This window comes from Osmerus mordax, chromosome 16 (genome assembly GCF_038355195.1).
Source record: "Osmerus mordax isolate fOsmMor3 chromosome 16, fOsmMor3.pri, whole genome shotgun sequence".
NCBI lineage: Eukaryota > Metazoa > Chordata > Actinopteri > Osmeriformes > Osmeridae > Osmerus > Osmerus mordax.
This window is the reverse complement of record NC_090065.1, coordinates 12,249,210-12,268,266: the sequence shown is the minus strand read 5'-3', so window position 1 is coordinate 12,268,266 and position 19,057 is coordinate 12,249,210. Positions and strand designations below refer to the sequence as shown.

General features: G+C 43.8%; 2 protein-coding genes across 4 annotated transcripts; both read left to right on the top strand.

Moving 5' to 3' along the window:
• The first annotated feature begins 4,166 nt into the window (after window positions 1-4,166).
• LOC136959392 (receptor-interacting serine/threonine-protein kinase 2-like) lies at window positions 4,167-12,235 on the top strand. Of its 3 annotated transcripts, XM_067253716.1 has the most exons (12): window positions 4,167-4,506; window positions 4,703-4,936; window positions 5,204-5,357; window positions 5,734-5,889; window positions 6,254-6,411; window positions 7,031-7,080; window positions 7,292-7,453; window positions 8,333-8,418; window positions 8,609-8,710; window positions 9,133-9,229; window positions 9,324-9,560; window positions 9,693-12,235. In XM_067253716.1, the coding sequence occupies exons 2-12, from the start codon at window positions 4,746-4,748 to the stop codon at window positions 10,067-10,069; spliced, it is 1,770 nt and encodes a 589-aa protein (XP_067109817.1). In that variant the 5' UTR covers window positions 4,167-4,506; window positions 4,703-4,745; the 3' UTR covers window positions 10,070-12,235. The 3 variants fall into 3 exon arrangements, with proteins under 3 accessions (XP_067109817.1, XP_067109818.1, XP_067109819.1); XM_067253717.1 differs by having other exon boundaries at window positions 4,168-4,936; window positions 9,348-9,560; XM_067253718.1 differs by lacking the exons at window positions 4,167-4,506; window positions 4,703-4,936 and having other exon boundaries at window positions 5,351-5,357; window positions 5,739-5,889.
• Window positions 12,236-13,272: 1,037 nt separating this feature from the next.
• On the top strand, window positions 13,273-18,903 carry LOC136958743 (Y+L amino acid transporter 2). Its single transcript, XM_067252840.1, has 10 exons — window positions 13,273-13,391; window positions 13,796-14,311; window positions 15,011-15,136; window positions 15,289-15,433; window positions 16,047-16,170; window positions 16,327-16,430; window positions 16,817-16,913; window positions 17,046-17,195; window positions 17,361-17,544; window positions 17,856-18,903. The coding sequence occupies exons 2-10, from the start codon at window positions 13,798-13,800 to the stop codon at window positions 17,948-17,950; spliced, it is 1,539 nt and encodes a 512-aa protein (XP_067108941.1). The 5' UTR covers window positions 13,273-13,391; window positions 13,796-13,797; the 3' UTR covers window positions 17,951-18,903.
• Window positions 18,904-19,057: the final 154 nt, after the last annotated feature.

Here is a 19,057-nt window from a genome sequence, read left to right as displayed (position 1 = left end):
TGTGGCTCAGTTGAGGGTTAACAGTAGGGTGGTGGTGGTGATGACACAGTGGACTTGTAGTCCAAATCTGGTGAGATGAGGACACACAATGGTCAATGAAACTCCATTGGCCAAGACGTGAACATCAGTTGGCCTGTACAGTGGCAGCAGGTCCATGATAGGACAGACTGGATTAATGGTGTGGCAATGGGGTGTTCGGGGGAGATCTGCCTCAAATCCAGGCCATGGATTAGTCCCTGTTCTAAACTGTCAGCAGAGAGAGTGGACAGCCTGGCCTTCTGGAGGGGCCGGATGCATAGGAACCAGGACAGCTTGTACCAACGCACCACCTAGGCCACTGAGTCACTTAGTGTGTGTGTGAGAAAGGAAAAGGCGAGAATTATGTGTGTATATCATCTGTGAATTATGGGTCCATCTTGCTCTGTTGGTTTTGTAGTAAGTAAAAGAGAGAGTAAGAGAATGTACCTGTTTTCCTGTAGTATACAGGTAGGTAAAATAAAACAGAAATGCAGGCCTGGTGGCAAAAAATAAAGAATACATTTGTCTGTACAAGCATGAGTTTACTGCAGTAAAGTCGCAGAGCACCTTATGATGCAAAAGGTACCTCTGATTCTGTAGGTCCTCTTTTTCTTTCATTATTTGATATTTACGCACACATTTGTATGCCATGTTGTCTTTGCCCTTTTTCTTACCACCCCCCTTAAAATAACTCCTGGGCTGAGAAATGAATTACCTTTATAGTCACGCCTGAAATACATCATCAAACAGTCTCTAAGGCATTGGCAATTGAGATTTTCCCCTTCAGTTTTCAACAACCAATCACTTTTCTCCTCCCTCTGTCTCCGTCTGCTTCTCCCATTTCCAACCAATGCAACAGTAAAAGAGCCCTGACTACCAGCCAATCAGCACCTAGTTGCTAGGTTGGAGGCAGACTCCATATCCCTCTGTAGCCTAGTGATTTCCCCTTCCCCCAGCACACAATCTGTAGAGGGCATGAAAGATGGTTCTCATGGGTCTGATGGCATGCAATCAGATCATTTATTAAGACAATGAAAATGTACTTTACATGCTATATAGAAGTAAAATCTTAAGTGCATCTTTGATAACAATTTAATGTCTCCAAATTCTCTCTAACATGTCCTCCTTATCTTATCTAACAGGACAGAAGGATGTCAATGTAACATAACCTTCAAAACAGCAACGCTTTGGCATATTAATTATTTTCTTTAACCTTATGTGATAATGCAGTTTATTATTCTATTAATGTATTAATTGTATTACTTGGCAAGGACAATGTTGGTTGAGTATGTAAATATACAGTGAGGATTGAAACATTTTGTTGGTTCCAATATAGCCTTTTGTGCCATCTGCAGAAGAATGCAACTTTACAAATGATATCAATGCCATATCTGATAAACAGATGTAGTATGTTGCCTACATTTTTGGGGGCATGGCAACGTGAAAGACACCTCTTGGGAGAAGAGTGCTGCCAACTCAGATGGCTTGGTAACCTCACACTGACTAAAAGCCTTTTGATTGCTGACAAACCATCGAGGGCACCAGCCTGTCTTCTCTTGTAGATTCTGGTAGATGTTACAGTGACCAATAAAGAGGTAGAGTGAGACACATGCCTACCTAATTAAAACCTTTTGTCTAAAGTATAAGATATGTTGTAAGTGCAGTTAAATGGAAATGTGTAGTTTGGGCAGTTTAAAAAAAATCTTGTTCAGTCATGTAACTGAATGTTTTTGATGTTTCAAAATAAGGATGTGATGTGTGGGTAACTTCATATCTAAAACATTTTAGAACTTTTTTTTGTGAGCTGGGCTGTGAACTGGTTTTGGGGCTGGAAGTTGTAGTGACTATAAGTCTTAGTTCTGAGGTCACTGGCTCGGTTCGAGTCCAAAAAAACTGACCTACTATGGTCAGTTTGCCTTGAAGTGCCTTGAATTCCACACTAGTCATCTTACCTCTGTGAACCTATGCTTAGGCCCTCCACCAGCCATGCAATCTCAGGACAACTGCAGAGCAGAAGTTGTTCATCCGTGCATTTATTAGACAAAGGCATAGGGCCACTTCTGCAAACGTATACTAGTGGATTAACCATTACCTCTATACACTTGCCAGAAGATTTATTGAGACTACTCACAAAATGAAATCTGGAGACCCATATAGTGCATTAGATGAGATGAGTCAGGAGGGTGGGAATGATGAGGGGGCAGGTCTGCCAGGTGAGGAGGATGCCCCCACTGAAACCCAATACAAGCTGGTTCAGTACAACTACAATAACTGTCGTTCTCTGTTTGCTGTAGTTGAAGATATGCATAGAACACTTCCTAGTATGCTGGATAGAAAGTATACAGTAATTCTGTGTTTGGCGTTTTACATTAGTTAGAGCAGATTTATTGATCCACATTTGCTATTCACACACTTCCTTTAAAACGAACACTCTGCATTCCTCTATAAAAAATATTTCTGGGAAATACTTCCATGATCAAAATAGTGGCTGTGCAAAGACTATTTAGTCTCATAGAGATCAAAATAAAACAATAATCTAATTAAAAGTACTTGCCACCTGAACAATTTGAGTTATGTAATGCCTTAAATATGGTTAAATTGGTGAAATCCTATACATTTTCTCCCGAGTTTAGGAAGGTTGATCAGTTCACGTAAAATATATAACTCGTTACAATTGAATTACCTTGTATGGATTCACTATTAGTACCTCAACAAGCTTCCTAAAGGTTTACTGTTATTATGTTTTAATTTAATCCAATAAGCCAATTGTTCTGCTCAGACAATGAATATCTAAGATGTACTGTACTTGCAGAAAGGCCAGTAAGGGCATGTGAGAGATCTGGTCAGCTCCAAAAACAATTATGTGCAGCAGCAGTGTTTTTTGTCAAATTCCATGGCCAAGATTCTCTACATAACCCCAGACCCATTGTGTTGTTCATGATTACAGTTAGAGATCAATACAAACATACATACATTCAATACATTTTCTTTGAGGTCCCAATTCTTGTCCTACAGCAGGGGTCCCCGGAAAGTCTTTCTGAGCTAATAGCCCAGACAAAAAGATATTCTGAAAAGACCTTTAATGCTGACTGTCAAGTGAAGGGGAATGTCAACCTTAAAGACAATGCTGCCATCTAGTGGCGTAGACAATGCATTATCCCAGGGAGAATGTAGTTCTTGAATGGTTTAATTCTAAACTTTAATGAATGGCACATATATCTTTTTTGAATAATTAGTTACATCAAATGTTTTTCATTTTTGTCCAAAATGACTGTTGAAAATAAAATAGAAAATGTTATTTGTTATTTAAATGTTGCGTTTGTATTTTTTTGTACTGAATTAAAATAGGCCTAATGTCCAATGTGGCAATGATGTTAACATGTCAGGACAATTCGACAATAACTTTGGGCATCTAATGCCATTGAAGCGTTCCTTCAAATAGTATTTGTATATTACACCACAGGTGTGCACTTGTCTCTAAACTTACAAAAATGAGATTGCAAAAACAAACGTGTGTAAAAAATGTGCTCGCCCTCTTTCTCAATTCACATCAAACGAGCAGAGAGGGTATTCTAGAAAATAGCCTTTTATTTCGGAAGCTTCCTCCTTTGGGCTCCCTGAGTTAACCAGGAGACAAAAAATCCCATCTGAACCTATGCCCTTTCTATTACACAAATTAAGCCAAATAGCCTACAAACATCTGGGAAAATCCCAACCACGTTAGGTTGTTGTGACATTTGTGTTTATTTTACCCAAAAAAAGCCTACAACAATAATCACTACAAATATGTTTCCTAGTAATATAGCTGCTTGTTCGTTGCTTGAATTTGTGGCTTTGTCTCAAAAATATGCATACTGTATACAGGCAATTAGAGCTACTTAAACGTACTGCACGTTGCAATCACGGTCATTCCTCAATGAATAAAGTATGTATCAATACAAAAAAGTAATCCATAACTTTACGTAAGTATTCAGTTTTGTCAGGAAAGGCTGACAATGTTGATCGACCATTAACAAACATGTTAAATGCGTTATAACATCTAAAAACACGAGATAACAACGCATTGAACAACGCAACGCAATTTTCAACCTGTATATCAACCTACTTCAGTCTCTCGGCAACACTTCACTTGACATCACATCATCACACGCCTGCTAGCTAGCTTGCACTGAACTACTGTACTGTAGCTAAATGACGATTCTGACAAGTTTATTCGTAGAATTGTAACTTTTGAATTAGTTACAAATGCATAATTCGCATATTGCTCAGTTATTAGCAAGTGTTAGCTAACATTTAGTATACTACTTGATTACAGTAGTCCTAAGTGGAGCTTGTCAACAACCTAGCTCTTGAAAACCACCATTGAAAACCATATTGTGGAGATTGCCGTTTGTTGTGGTCTCAAACATACGGTTTTGCGTCATCACATTTACTCTAACTGTCCGGGAGTTTAGGTAAAAACGACTATTTCAGGCGAGTCGGTAAAAGGTAAGACAGCTAGGTTAGCTGTATAGGCGCATAACGAGGCCGTGTGCTAATCTAGCAACATGCCTACCACTACGTCATACATATCTGCTCGATAAACATTGCGTTGAGTCTATTGAATATGTTCTGTAGTGTTGCCGCCTGTCAAGGGGCTTTTCCTTGTGAAAAAGGGAACTATATATTCCGCTTTCTGTTTCAGTCATACGATAAAGCATTTCAAGAGGCATTGTAGGCTCACAATAATGGAGCACACGGGTTGTGTGAACCTTTGTAGTCTCACTAGCACTCTACCGGTGATCCCCTATCAAAAGCTGACGGACTTGCACTATCTTAGCAAAGGTGGGTTCGGAACCGTTTTCAAGGCACAACATTCTGACTGGCGGACAACCGTAGCAATTAAGTGCTTGAAGTTGGATTCTCCCGTTGGCGAAAGGTACGTGAAGCACGTGAAACACTACATGAGTTGTTCGCTACATCTCAATTCTTCATTGTTGGTGCCCATTATTTATGGTAGACATAGAGATGACACAGCATGTCATATGATTTCTTATGTTTTCTACAGTAGATCTTAGAGGACAAGAATTGAGGACAAACAAATGAAGTACTAATGTTCATCCCTTCCTTGCATCTCTGGTCACATCAGTGATTGTTGCTGATGAGGAAGTGTTCAAAAAGTGTTGTATTGTTTTGACTGTTCCAGGGAAAGGAATTGCTTGCTGAAGGAAGCAGAGGTGCTCCATAAGGCCCGTTTCAACTACATCATCCAGATATTTGGCGTCTGCAATGAGCCAGAATTCTTCTGCATTGTCACAGAGTACATGATCAATGGCTCCCTAGACCAGCTGCTTCATGAGGTGACACCTTTCAAATCCTTTTTGTGTCAGGAGCAGCACTGTCTATGACTGAGAATCTTAAATCCCTGGATCTTGTTTAATGGTTATTTGGTCAATTGCTAGAAGTTTCTATGAGGACGGTCGGTGGGTCATGTCTCATCCAACCTTTAAATAAGGCTAGTGTGTAGATTTGGTACTTTACCCATATTGGACCATAGAAACAGAAAACAAACATGCCTATCGAGAAAAGATAGTTAGTCCTACAATTCGAGTAGTGAGCACACCCCTTTGGAAGTTCCGGACATTTTAAGTTTCACTTTGATTTCATAGTTGTTTTCCCTTCCTCCATTTAGTTTCAGTTATGTTGTTTCCTTTTGTCTTCCCTGGCTGTTTGTAGAAAAGCCTGTATCCCCTTCTTGCCTGGCCTCTGAGACTGCAGATACTGTATGAGATCGCCCTGGGGGTCAACTTCCTACACAACATGACCCCACCTCTCTTGCACCACGACCTGAAGACGCAAAATATCCTCTTGGATGGGGAGTTTCACGTCAAGGTGTGTGTTTTACCAACTTTAGTGTGAACACCAAGCAGCTCCCTGTCTTTAAATCCTTCTTTGATTGAGCTCTACTAAAGCCAGTTCTCCTCATAATATTAATGATAATCACAGGTACAATTAAACTGTCTCGCTGCACTGAAAATGGGGAAACATAGGATTTAAATATGAATGAGCACCTCATTATCCAAATCTGTCTTCCAGAATGAACCGGCTCCTAATCTAGCCCAATTATGCAGTTTGCATGCTTATTTTTCCTCTGCAAACAATTTTTGAAAACCCAATAAATAATGTGTTTTTGTTTTGTTATTGCCATATTTATGTTAGAGTGTCCAGCCCAATAGCAGTCCTCTGCTTTGTCCAGATTGCAGACTTTGGCCTCTCCAAGTGGCGCCAACTGTCCATCAGTAAGTGCTCCGGGTCCAAGCCCCCAGAGATGGGCGGCACCGTGATCTACATGCCCCCCGAGAGTTACGAACCCTCCCGGAGTCGACGGGCTGATGTCAAGCACGACATGTACAGGTGAGTCACTGGGAACCCAGGTGGTGATTTGTCAAGGGGGATTCAAGCATAGTTTGCCTTGTGTTGAATGAAAGAAGTAGTCATGCATGGTTACATCCAAGAATGCTTTAGCATTCTTTCAAATGAGGTTGAAAATGCTATAGATACCTACCAGCATCTAAGGCCATGCTTTTGGAACGTTCCAATCATGTTTAGCTGAAATAGATTCTTTGGGTGCCATACTTTTGTTGAGAATGTGTTTTGGCAGGTACGTTTAGTGCAGGCAAGTTCTGGGAAACGCTGAGAGAGTCAATGCAATGTTTACTGCCGTCTTGGGTGGAGAGTTTGTCTCAGCGAAGATAGACAAATGAAATGTAGAAAAGACATATGACCCTTGAGTCTCTAAACTGACAAGAAGCTCTTAAGAGCTAAGAATCTGGGAAACCCGGCCAATGACGTTTCTTGGCAGAGTTACGGTAGTTGAGTCACTGCAACAATGTCTGTCTTGGTGTCATGTAATGAAATGTGTGATAACAGTTAGCACCTACACCTCTATCTTTAAGGGGGAGTGACAGCTGTACCCATAACAAATGCTTTCTCCAGAGAATGAACTTTTTTCTCAATTGTTGCTCCCCCCCAGTTATGCAATCATCATGTGGGAGGTGCTGTCTAGGCGAATACCATTTGAAGGTATTTTGACCTTTTTTCTTAGCTAGAAAGGTACTTTTGTCCAGCACAATGTCTTGGTGTCAGAACTACTGTTAAAATCCTACAGTAAACCACCCAGATTATATCTGTTAATACGACAACAAATGCTGTTCATAACTACACACACTTCAGTATAAAGCCACAACGACGGAGCCATCTTGTCTAACTCCCTTTTATGTGTGTGTGTGAGCAGAGGCCACCAACCCCATGCAGATCATGTTCAGTGTTCTGCGAGGCTCACGTCCGGACACGGGGCTGGACTACCTGCCAGGGGACATCCCCAGCAGGGACACCCTCATCAACCTCCTGACCTGCGGCTGGTCCGCTAACCCAGACGAGCGGCCCTCCTTCCTCCGTAAGGCCCCACCCTGTCACCACCCGTCACCCCCCACCCCGTCACCCCCCACCCTGCCAGCCCTCCTTCTTTCCTCTCCTCTTCACCGCCACTCTGGCCTTTACAGGGCTTAAAGTATTCCGGCACCGTGCCGGATGTCCGTTGTGTGGCAATGAGGGAAAAAAAAATTGGGAACTTGCATGTGGTTTAATATTGTCGAGTCAATTGATTTCCCCTACCAATAATATGAGAGGAACGCAACTATAACTAAATTTACAAGCCTATCAGAAGCATAGCAGGGCGGGTCCTGGCAACACAGTGTGAAAGAGATCCGTACGTCACGCTAGCATTGTCGGTGAAAGCATGATTCATGAAGCCTGGGGATGATGTCCTACCCATGGATAAATGACTCAAAAATAAATGGCGCTGGGCATGGATAGAAGAAGGTAGAGACGGTGAGCCTTTTGGCAGTTGGTGCAAGAAACTGAGAGAACCTGGTGCTTGTTTCTGCACGTTTTGCTCAAGGAAGCTACTATATTCCGTGCACTCAAACTTAACACAACGTTGCCGGGAGCAACTGTTACAGCTGACACACCGTTGTCTATGACTGACCGTGTCTGCGACTTAGAAATACGTTTGTGCACCTTTATTGCGGAACATGACTTGTCATTGCCACTGGTCACCCTTGTAGAAAACTAGCAGAACACAAAAAAGCGTTTCTCTCCAACCCCCCACACACACACTTTAACCCCTGCAATTTAGGTATCACACATGACTGAATAGGAAAGAACAGAGGATTCATAGGTGCAGACACGTTTTGTCTCATTTCTGGTTGATCTGGTCAGTACAGCGTGAGTTGTGTTCGGCTGTGTCCTGAGTGTGCTCTCTGTCTCTGTGTAGAGTGCCTGATTGACCTGGAGCCCATGCTGAGGAGGTTTGATGAGGTCAGTGTGCTGGAGGCCGTCCTGGAGGTCAAGAGGTCAAAGGTCAGTCCTCCAGCCGGATGACCCCCTGGGGGAATCCAGCTCAGTCAGGCAGCATAAACCAGCAGGTTTAACTCCTGCGACCAAGTCATACCCTTATGGGACAAGTCATAGGAAATGGATTGCATAAGAATTGCTGGCAGCGTATTTAAAACCTTGTGTGTGCGTCTCTCTCTTCCTTCCTCTATTTCAGATGAGGAGGGCGAGCTGCTACTCGGCCATGCAGCTACCCGCGTGCGAGCACAAGAGGGATGAGGAGAAGTCTCTGAAGGTTCTCAACCCCAGTCCCTGGCCTGTAAGAACTCAAACCTCACCGGTCAGGAAATAAGCAGAACATAGTCCAGAGGTTTCTGTTACATCCAAGAGGACCTGGCGTTCTTTCAGTCAGCTACTTACAGAGATCCACTTGGCACAGGCCACTCTGGATGTGCTCTTCCTGGTTTATAGCGTACAGAGCACCCAGTATATTATCAGTGTCTCTGAGAAGGTTTGTGCCAAAGAAGTGCTTTATGTTGTTTACTCCTTGAGAATACTCTGCGCCGTGTGAGAGAGCTTATATTTTTGGTGTGGGTTTGTACATGTGTGAAGCTGAGTGAGAAGGAAAGCTTATAGAGTTTTTCATGTATGTGAGTGAGAAAGAGACAGAGAGACAGAAAACCTACAGGTTTGTGTGTGTGTGTGTGTGTGTGTTGCTTCTGACTGTGCCCCCTCCCACAGGAGAGTTCCACCTCTGGGTCAGGGTCCTGCTCCTCCCAGGAGGCTGACATGTCCCAGCCCCGGTATCTCACCAGCAGCAATGCCCTGCCTTCCAAAGGTAAGCCTCCAGTGGCAGCCGTTATAGCCGTTATATGCTTAAAGTAGACTCGCTGGCGTAGTAGATTAGAGTCTGTCTCACCCCCGACCACCAGTCTCTCTCTGTGTCCCATCCCCAGACATGTCTCCATCCTCGTTCATGCCTGTCCCCCTGGAGCACCCCCAGCCTCTGAAGGACCACAGCTTGGACAACAAACTCAGCAACTACTCCCAGAGTGCCCGGCCCATGAACAACTTCAACATCCCCCTCCAACCGGGCCTGCCCGTCAAAGAGTGTGAGACCCATCTGGATAACCTAACCCTCACGCCCCAGGGAAAGCCCCAGCCTCAAGGTAAAGTCAACCGTGCCCCTCCCCACCTCGATAGGATCGATCTAGATAGATGGTGAAGGGGGGGGGGACTCTGAACTCTGTCCCAGCTGACACCCTTCATTTACCACGTTCCCCTCCCTCCCCCCCCCTCAGACGCTTCTCCCCCATCGGACCCCTCCGCCCCCACGCTGGGTCCCCTCGTCGGCTGGCTGGCAGCGCAGCGGGAGGAGATAGTGCTGCAGATGACGGAGGCGTGCCTGAACCAGAGCCTGGACGCCCTGCTGGCCCGCTCGCTGCTGATGCGCGAGGACTACGAGCTGGTGGTCAACCGGCCCACCCGCACCGCCAAGGTGCGCCAGCTGCTGGACACGTGCCACCGTCGCAGTGAGGAGTTCTGCCGCGTGGTCGTCCGCAAGCTGCAGGAGAACATGCAGCTGGGCCTGAAGCCATACCCCTCGGAACTCTGCTCGCCCACGGCCGGGGCGCAGCCCACCGCCCCGCCGTGCCAGTACGCCAAGAACACGTTCTAGGGTTGGCCCACACGCAAGCACAGAGACCAGTGTGTGTGTGTGTGTGTGTGTGTGCGCTCTGCGAGTCAGTTTGGGGTTGACTCGGAGCTCAAGACATGAGCTCATGTGGGAGGGTCGGACCTAATTGTGGTCGCCACGGCAACTGCCTGTCCCCTTTGCTGTGGATCCTGCTGTGTGGGTATAGTGGATGGTGAACCCATCCACTGCATGCACGCCTAAAAGGATGAGGATAGATAGATAGATAGACAGGCTGGTTTGACCATGTCGTGTTGACTGAGATAGCCGACGAGCATGGCTGAAGCATTCCTTCATTTTTTGATATAGTAGATTAGGTCACAGTCCTTCAGTGTGTTTGAAATGATGTCTCACTATGATTTAGATCCATGAGAATTTGGTCTTCAATAAATTAGGCTACTAGGTCACTTTACCATATCTATCTTATCTGCTCTGAAAAGCATGTTTGAGGGAGATTTGTTCGATTAAGTATTTTTGGGGCTCTCAGTCATTTAATAATATACTGGGATGTTGCCTCCAATGTATAAATATACTCAATGGATTTGAGTGTGGTAGATGTAGCTTAGGACTGTCTTGGCTGTTTTCTTCAAGTTCATGTCCACAAAATAAGTTAAACTCTGTACTGTTAGCAGCATTGATGATGCGATGGTAAAAAAAACAGGCAACGGAACTCAAATATTTACGTTTAGAATGGATCTGTTGTTGGGTATACAAAGCAGTTTACGTAGCTCCATCCAGAGTGTAGCATTTCTTCTAAATGTTGTGGATTGTGTTGCAGACATGTTCTTCTACCAGAGGGTGAGGTCATAGTTGTATATGCATGTGTACTGTATCTGTTGTTGGCCTTGTGAGCTTTCTGGCTACACATGGAATGGAATGGACTGGGCTTCAAGCTAAAACTTGGAGCTAAATATAGGACCTTGTGGTGCTCCTCATGGTAACCTGCTCCAATAGAAAGCTTTGATTGTCTATTTTGATATTGTCTTCTGCAACTCATCTGATGCGAGTGCATTTGAGTTTTGATTCGTACAAGGTCTGTACTCCTCACTGGTTTGCCGTAGTTAGTTCTACAGACAAACTACAAGCAGGATGAGCTATTCTGGCTATAAAGTCTGTTCCAGTACCTTCCATCAGCTGTGGAGGACTTCAGCTGTGTTCCTCGATCATGACTGTTATGGCTCCCCCTGCCCGAGAAGACTACCGATCTGTCTGCAAACCACACATCCCTCTCCCTCACAGACCACACATCCCTCTCCCTCACAGACCACACATCCCTCTCCCTCACAGACCACACATCCCTCTCCCTCACAGACCACACATCCCTCTCCCTCACAGACCACACATCCCTCTCCCTCACAGACCACACATCCCTCTCCCTCACAGACCACACATCCCTCTCCCTCACAGACCACACATCCCTCTCACTCAACTGCCAAAAACAAGCTGCACAGTAGTTTTCCTCCTGAAAAACGGTCCATTCCGTTTACAGCCTCACACTGTCTCTCCATTAGTGTTTTGTGCATGCAGTGTCTCTGTGGAAAAAACCCAGTCAAAACTCCCACCAGAGCTAGGTGTTTTTTAAGAGGCCTTATTGTCATCACTGCACTTCCTCAAATGGTCATGAATTAACAGTACTGGAGAACCAGGAGGTTTTAATGACTCACTCTGAATAGTTGTTTTCTCAATTGTGACCCTAAAATGACCACGATTAGATAGATCTTTGACCTTTGCATAAGAGGGTTTGACTAAAGCCTACAGAGATCCAGATTTGGTATTAATTCCAAATTGTTATTTTTTTGTTTCTTTGTACCTATTAAAGTTTAAATCCGCAATGACTTCCTGTGGAGACTGGTGTGATGTAGGGTGAGCTAGAAGGTTCAAAATGCTTCCAAATTCTTCTTGACATTAAGGCCTTCTCATTGATACTGTGCCTCATTTCCTTTTTATTTATAAAAAAAATAATGGACACCATGGTATAATATTTGCACATATTTACAGTAGCTGTTATTGAACATTTTTGATTTTTGATTTCTATTAAAACATATCTGTGGGCCTAAAATTATGGTTATGATTGGTAGAATATGGAATATCTCTAGTTTAACTTCTGTTTCATGGATCAACCTCAATCTGTTGAATAAAACAATAACTGATGTGGTTTGACTGATATTCTTAATATCAAATAGTTATGTTCTAGAATATTACTGAGTACTTTTTCGTGTTACAATGTGTAGCAGCACTTAAATATTTATTTATACAGTCCTGTGTACTACTGTATATTTTTGGGCAGTAAAGGGAATTACTTTTATTATTATTATATTTTAAGAAGTGCTGTCAAACGATTAAAATATTTCGCATTAATGTCATAGTTAACTCGTGATTAATCGCAATTAATCGCACATTTTTATCTAAATGTCCCTTGATTTCTTTTTGTCCCATAATTTTTTCTCATTTTAATGCTCTTATCAACGTGAAAAAAACTACAGTTTGCTAGGCCAAAAAGAACGTTCATCTCGCGCTAAAAAATGTACGCCGTTAAAATGTGTTTGCGTTAACGCCGTTAATAACGCGTTTAACTGACAGCATTAATCTTAAGTACTGGTAATGCTTAGTGTGTCAATAGAGTACATGAAAATGCTCTTTCTACAGCTGCAAATGTGCAGTAAATCACTTCTATATGTGCTGGAGCTAACAACACAGCAGGAAGTACCAAGCACAGATGTGTAGTGTGAAAATCCCACCACCTTTGGAACATCAAGGGTCTTCTGTTGTTAATGATCCCCCCCCCCCCCCCCCCCCAGGCCATACATCTCTTTACAAAGAGAGCTACAGGAGGCCTCAGCTGATGTGGAGCCAACATACCGAGTATCTTGTTGATGGTGGAGCATGTCCACATACTGTTTTGTAGCTATTGAATGTCTAGTGGTGAACAGAAACAGGGCTCCAGTAATCTGCTTTAACATCAACCAGGACATACAAATTGTGATCTGGAAGGCTTCAGCCCTGCCAGTGTGTAGTGTTATTAGGTATTCCATGGAGGCAAGAGGGGGGGCTCTTTCTGAGAGCATGTCTCCCAAAAATAGCGGGGCAACTGGAGAGTGGCACGTCTGGGCTGGAAAAACACTCGTCGGCTGGGGAATATTGCGACACTCACCGTCCTGTTGCTGCCTCTCAATCAGGAGCTCCTCCATTTCCAGCTGCCTGAATCAGAAAACCTGTCTAGTCGAGATATGACTTCCTGAACAAAATTATTGACCCTTACAGAAAATCCCTTCTGCTGTGACTGCTCTCCTCCTGTTTACTGTAGCAGGTACGTGTCTTTTCTGTTTGTTTTCCTTAAGACATGAGATTGAGCTGTTTTCTCATGCTGTCTGTTTCTAGGCTTGGACTTGATGGAATGTTTTACTTTTGAACTTGTTTAAATAAAAGGTTTTATATTAAGTTGAAGCTTTATCTACTGCCATGTTATAGATTAACTATTGTAGAGTGCTTTTACTGGCCCTGCTGAAGGAAAAAGACTATGTGCTGTGACCGTTACAAAGCATGGTGTGAGGCTCTGAACATGGGCTTCTGTTTTATTCCCTAAGATAAACATAGGGAATAGTTTGGGATAGTTCACCCAAAACTCCATGTAAGCCATTGAGCAATATCTTCATATGAATGAATGTCAAGTAGCTCTTGTGTCTTAATCTTGTCCAACTCCTCCCTGGTAAGACATGATGAGACAGAAGCTGGCGGCCGTGTCAGGAACACTGTGTCCTGCCATGGTGGCTCAGTCCGACGAGGACCTGAAGGTCCCGCCTGGCGGTAACGAGGTGAAGATGCAGATGAAGCGCGAGATCTCCCTCCTCAACGGGGTGTGCCTCATCGTGGGCAACATGATTGGCTCTGGGATCTTTGTCTCTCCCAAGGGGGTCCTGATGTACAGCGGCTCCTACGGGCTGTCGCTGGTCATCTGGGCTCTGGGCGGGATGTTCTCTGTGTTTGGGGCGCTGTGCTACGCCGAGCTGGGCACCACCATCACCAAGTCGGGCGCCAGCTACGCCTACATCCTGGAGTCGTTTGGTGGCTTCCTGGCCTTCATCCGGCTGTGGACCTCCATCCTGCTGGTCGAGCCGGCCAGCCAGGCCGTCATCTCGCTCACCTTCGCCAACTACCTGGTGGAGGCGCTGTACCCCACCTGCCAGCCACCGTACGACGCCATTCGCCTCATTGCTGCCGCCTGCATCTGTAAGAATCCCTCGGATCCCTCAGCATGTACAACTAATGGCTATTAATACTGGTGTCGGAAAGTAAACCCTTTTAAAACGTGTGTAATGAGATAGTTTGCTTAATCCTATGATATATCAGATGGTGTGCTCACTCTTCCTGTGATGTTCTCCCATCATTGATTTTCTGTGGAATAAGGACTGCCCTGTTTTCTGAACGAGAAGTACGTACTCCCACGGTTCAAGTGTGATGTCACACCAGCACTGCATGCCCCCAATGCTCCTGTGGGTTGGCACCGGCTGCAATTAGACCAAAGGGCCCACAGAAGGTGCCAGAGTGAAAAAAAGCCTTGCATTGTGAGGCTTCTCTCAGCAGTGTGAAAGTGGCACACCGAGTTGGTATTTAGGTTACAGTGCAGCAATGCAATGAGTCAGCCTCACAGTCCAGACCGGGGCAGCAGATCCATCTGTTACCGACGGGAGGAGAAAGGTTGACAGGAACTATGAATGAGTAATGGAGGTTTAGTGACACTGACTGCAGAGATTATTTGAAGTGCAGTATGTGTTGTGTATAATAAATAAGTACAAAATAAAAGTATAAATTCTTACTAAACTGTCATACTTTTCCACATATATTCTTATCCAAAGTAGGAGGGATTGGTACAAGGAGTTGTACACACAAGTAATATATTTCTCTCTCCCTCTCTCTCCCTATTTTCAGGCATGTTGATATTTATTAACTGTGCCTATGTGAAGTGGGGTACTATGGTCCAGGATCTCTTCACATATACCAAGATCATGTCTCTCATCCTAATCATCATCATGGGAGTCATAAAGATTGCTAATGGTGAGAGGAGTGAAACCTAAAAATGAAATCCATGCAAATCTTCATCTCAACTTTCATCTTTCTCGCCCTCTTTTTCTCTCTCTTTGACTCTTCCCCTCTCCCTGTCTCCTGCCATCTCTCACTCTATTATATCTACCTATGTATCCATCCAGGAGAGACTCAGAACTTAGAACGCCCATTTGAAGGTTCCTCTGTCGAACCTGGTCCCATAGCTCTGGCCCTGTACTCTGCACTGTTCTCCTACTCTGGATGGGACACCCTCAACTTTGTCACAGAAGAGATTCAGAACCCCGAGAGGTAGACACAAACATGCATGCATGCAGACGTACTAACTCACGCATTCATGCATTCACTTAGTCACTCACTCATATACCTCAAACAAGTCAACTAGCAGCTACGCCCTCAGATTCAAACTCAGAATGTTCCAGATCTTTAGTGTTCACTTTACCTAGGTGTTCTTCATTGTCCATACAACTCTACATTCCAAGTGTTAACAGAGACAAGACAACAACATGTTACAATGCTGCACAAAAGCAGTAGCACTGATGTTATCTTCCTGGTCCAAGGCTAGAAACAAGAGCTCTATTCATGTCTGGCTTGTTTGGATTGGAATGCTGATGAGTCAGTCATGGTAAAATGGTACCTGTGACTCAGTAAAGTAAGCATGTCAAATGTTACAATCAAGGCCATAGGATCTACTTAGACAATAGAGCTGTTATATCTATGGAGTTACAGTATATTTAGTTCCTGTTTAGTCAATAACATGTAATTAATCATTTTTCAACAAATGTACTGAGGCATTTCAGATGAACTGTAGGAAATAAACTCAGTTTTTAAGTTTGTGAGTGACTGTATATGTGCATACTGTGTTATGTGTCAGTGTTGACATACATATTTGTTGTATTTGCAGGAACCTGCCTTTGGCTATTGCTATCTCTATGCCCATTGTGACCATCATCTACCTGCTGACCAACGTGGCCTACTACGTGGTCCTGGACATGCCCTCTCTGCTGGCCAGCGACGCTGTTGCCGTGGTAATGTCTCCCTGACCTACATAATCAACTCTGACAGAAATGCGACTGCACTGTTCATATGATCCCTGATCTGGTCACTTAACTATGGAGAGATGATTGTACTTCTCTATGTTTGTTGTGAAATATGTGCTTTAAAATGTTTTTTTAATTCTCCAGACGTTTGGAAACGCTGTCCTGGGCTCTTTCAGCTGGATCATTCCTATCTCTGTGGCCATGTCCTGCTATGGAGGGCTCAACGCCTCCATCATTGCTGCCTCCAGGTAAGAGTCAGTCATGTTCTCTTCTCAGTCTGGGACAACTGGTGGGTTCACCTTAGGCCTTATAGTATACATGGGTATTAAAATAGTTTAGCTGTAAGACTTGATAAAAACATTGGAAGAATATTCATAAATGTTTACCCAGGTTACCCATGTTTGCAATTTCTTCATTCAAAATGAACAGATTTGAACAGTTTAGCGATATACAATATTGCTATGTCCTTTTACAGCAGCCGTACCCACACAAAACAAATATACAGTAGGTTTAACGTTGCAGTTATTCATTTTAATGTACTTAATTTATAGTGTATGTCGCTGTAAATAAAAGCATAAATAAAATGAAAACAATGTCATCAGTAATCATCCCCCTTGCTTCATGCGTTGTCTAGGTTGTTCTTCGTAGGAGCGAGAGAGGGACACCTCCCAGACAGCCTGAGTCTGATCCACATGGAGCGCTACACGCCTGTTCCTGCCCTCATATTCAACGTGAGTGAATATGTCAGTGCAGTGGCTGTGGACAGTACCTCGCTGTGGTGTTAATGTCGCTGAGCAGGCCTCCATGTGGTTCCTCTTGTGACCTTTCATGATGGAAGTCCCTGTGCTGTGTTCCTCCTCCAGGGAGGGATGGGCCTGATATTCCTGTGTGTGGAGGATGTGTTCCAGCTCATCAACTACTTCAGCTTCAGCTACTGGCTCTTCGTGGGGCTGTCCGTGGCCGGCCTCATCTACCTCCGCGTCACACAGCCTGACAGACACAGGCCTGTCAAGGTGACACACCTGCTGACCCCCGTGTTTCTCCCTCGCTTTCTACCTCTCTCTCCCGATCGCTCTCTTTCTCTCGCTCTCTCTCTCTTTCTCCCTCTCTTTTTTGCTCTGTCTCCATTTTTTTTTCCCCACCTCCAGCTGATCGTTGCCTCCTCTCTCTCCGCACAGCTCTCCTTGTTCTTCCCCTTCATCTACTGCCTGTGCAGTCTCTTCCTCGTCATTGTGCCGCTTTACGGAGACACCATCAACTCTCTCATCGGCATCGGCATCGCCCTGTCAGGAATACCTGTCTACTTTGTAGCCATCTACCTGCCGGAGGAAAAGAGGCCAAAGTTCATAGGCAAGATCAATGGTAAGGGTTCAAAAGTGCTTCAGTTGGCTGCCTTGCGGGGGTTTTAGAAAAGTGCCGTTATCATTACTCATCATTTATGGTGTTACCATCTTGCCTTGACCCAGTATGTTGAAGTGCTTCCTACACCACACTGCCAAAGCCTGTCCCCGAGCAATGATTATAAAATGTTACTTGTCTGAGCGCTCAGTATCTCTCATAAGACATGACATACATTCCCACAAATGTAACATTTAACACAGAAATCTCTTATCTCCCTCTCTTTCTTCCCCTTTCTCTGTATTTCTCTCCTCCTACCTCTCTCCTTGTGTCAGCCACGGTCACCAAATACACTCAGAGCATGTGCTATTGCTGTCTGACTGAACTGGATGTGGAGCCAGAGATACTAGCTAACGGTAAAAGCCAATGAGAGCACCTGCTTCGTGCCCCACTCCCCGCCCCCTGCTCCCGCGGGGGAGATAACCGCCCTTCCATAAGTATTCTGGTTGGGATTTCAAATGTCTTCAGAGTCTGAGAACAAAAGAAGAAAAGATATTTCAGAGAACAATTTTTGCTATTGTGGTCATACTGACATTTTATATACTTTGGGACAAAGCAACGATTTTGTATCACTGTCTATTTTTTGTGCTTTTGGAATACACTTGAATATTGATCGAAATGTTCTCCTGGTGAACAATGAACTATGATACAGGAAATGTTAGCGATTTCTAAATGTACCCTTAGAATTCACATCATTGTGTCAGATCATGTGTTTTCACAATAAGCTGATTCATGATGAGTTGGTTTCATAAAGCTATGACTAACAGAGTGTTGGACCAAAGTGTATTCTAGAAATTAACTTTAGCACTAGCACTCCTATTCTGTGATATTACATTACATTTGCCAACTGTCACACACATAATTAGCGCTTTTATTGTTATTAATATGTATTTGCTACCGATTTTGGTCATTTAGAGTTACCTGAGGCTGAAGTTATGAAGGATATGTTTGCAGAAGTCATAGCCAAGAAGACTGAATGTGTTTTTTGCTTGGTTATTTTGCCATATGTTGAAGTCTCCGAATAGATTTTGGTGGGCTTGTTGTAAGCTGTACCATTTAAATGGCTTGGAGACTATTATAACCTGTGCCACTGTGTTCCAAGATTGAACTTCAAAGTATTTAGCAATGTGCCTTCCCGGTCTTTGCTATCCCCTCACAGTTCCATACCTTTTCCTCCCCCTAATCCAAGCACTAGCCGTCTTTACAGTATTTCTCCTTCCACTATGCTTTTTTATGTCTATGTAAAGGTTCAAACCATATTTGAAACAACATGTCAATTTACTTCTTGTCTGGTACAGTCAAAGTAAACCACTTACATTTTTATATTCACAGTGTGATTTGTGTCGCTACGTTCAAAATCTCCATATCATAGCTTTATTATATAGCATTACATTACACCTTTAAATGTGAGGGTATTGAATTGAACTATTGAGATTAATAAAATAGTTAAATTTTGAAAACATTATTTATTTACCCG

Bases quoted from the DNA above. Each gene is read 5' to 3' on its own strand.
- LOC136958743 (XM_067252840.1), top strand. From the start codon at position 13,798: ATGATGAGACAGAAGCTGGCGGCCGTGTCAGGAACACTGTGTCCTGCC. The intron at 15,137-15,288 runs GTGAGAGGAGTG...GTATCCATCCAG, and splicing joins AGTCATAAAGATTGCTAATG to GAGAGACTCAGAACTTAGAA. The intron at 15,434-16,046 runs GTAGACACAAAC...TTGTATTTGCAG, and splicing joins GAGATTCAGAACCCCGAGAG to GAACCTGCCTTTGGCTATTG.
- LOC136959392 (XM_067253716.1), top strand. From the start codon at position 4,746: ATGGAGCACACGGGTTGTGTGAACCTTTGTAGTCTCACTAGCACTCTA. The intron at 5,890-6,253 runs GTGTGTGTTTTA...TGCTTTGTCCAG, and splicing joins ATGGGGAGTTTCACGTCAAG to ATTGCAGACTTTGGCCTCTC. The intron at 7,454-8,332 runs GTAAGGCCCCAC...GTCTCTGTGTAG, and splicing joins CGAGCGGCCCTCCTTCCTCC to AGTGCCTGATTGACCTGGAG.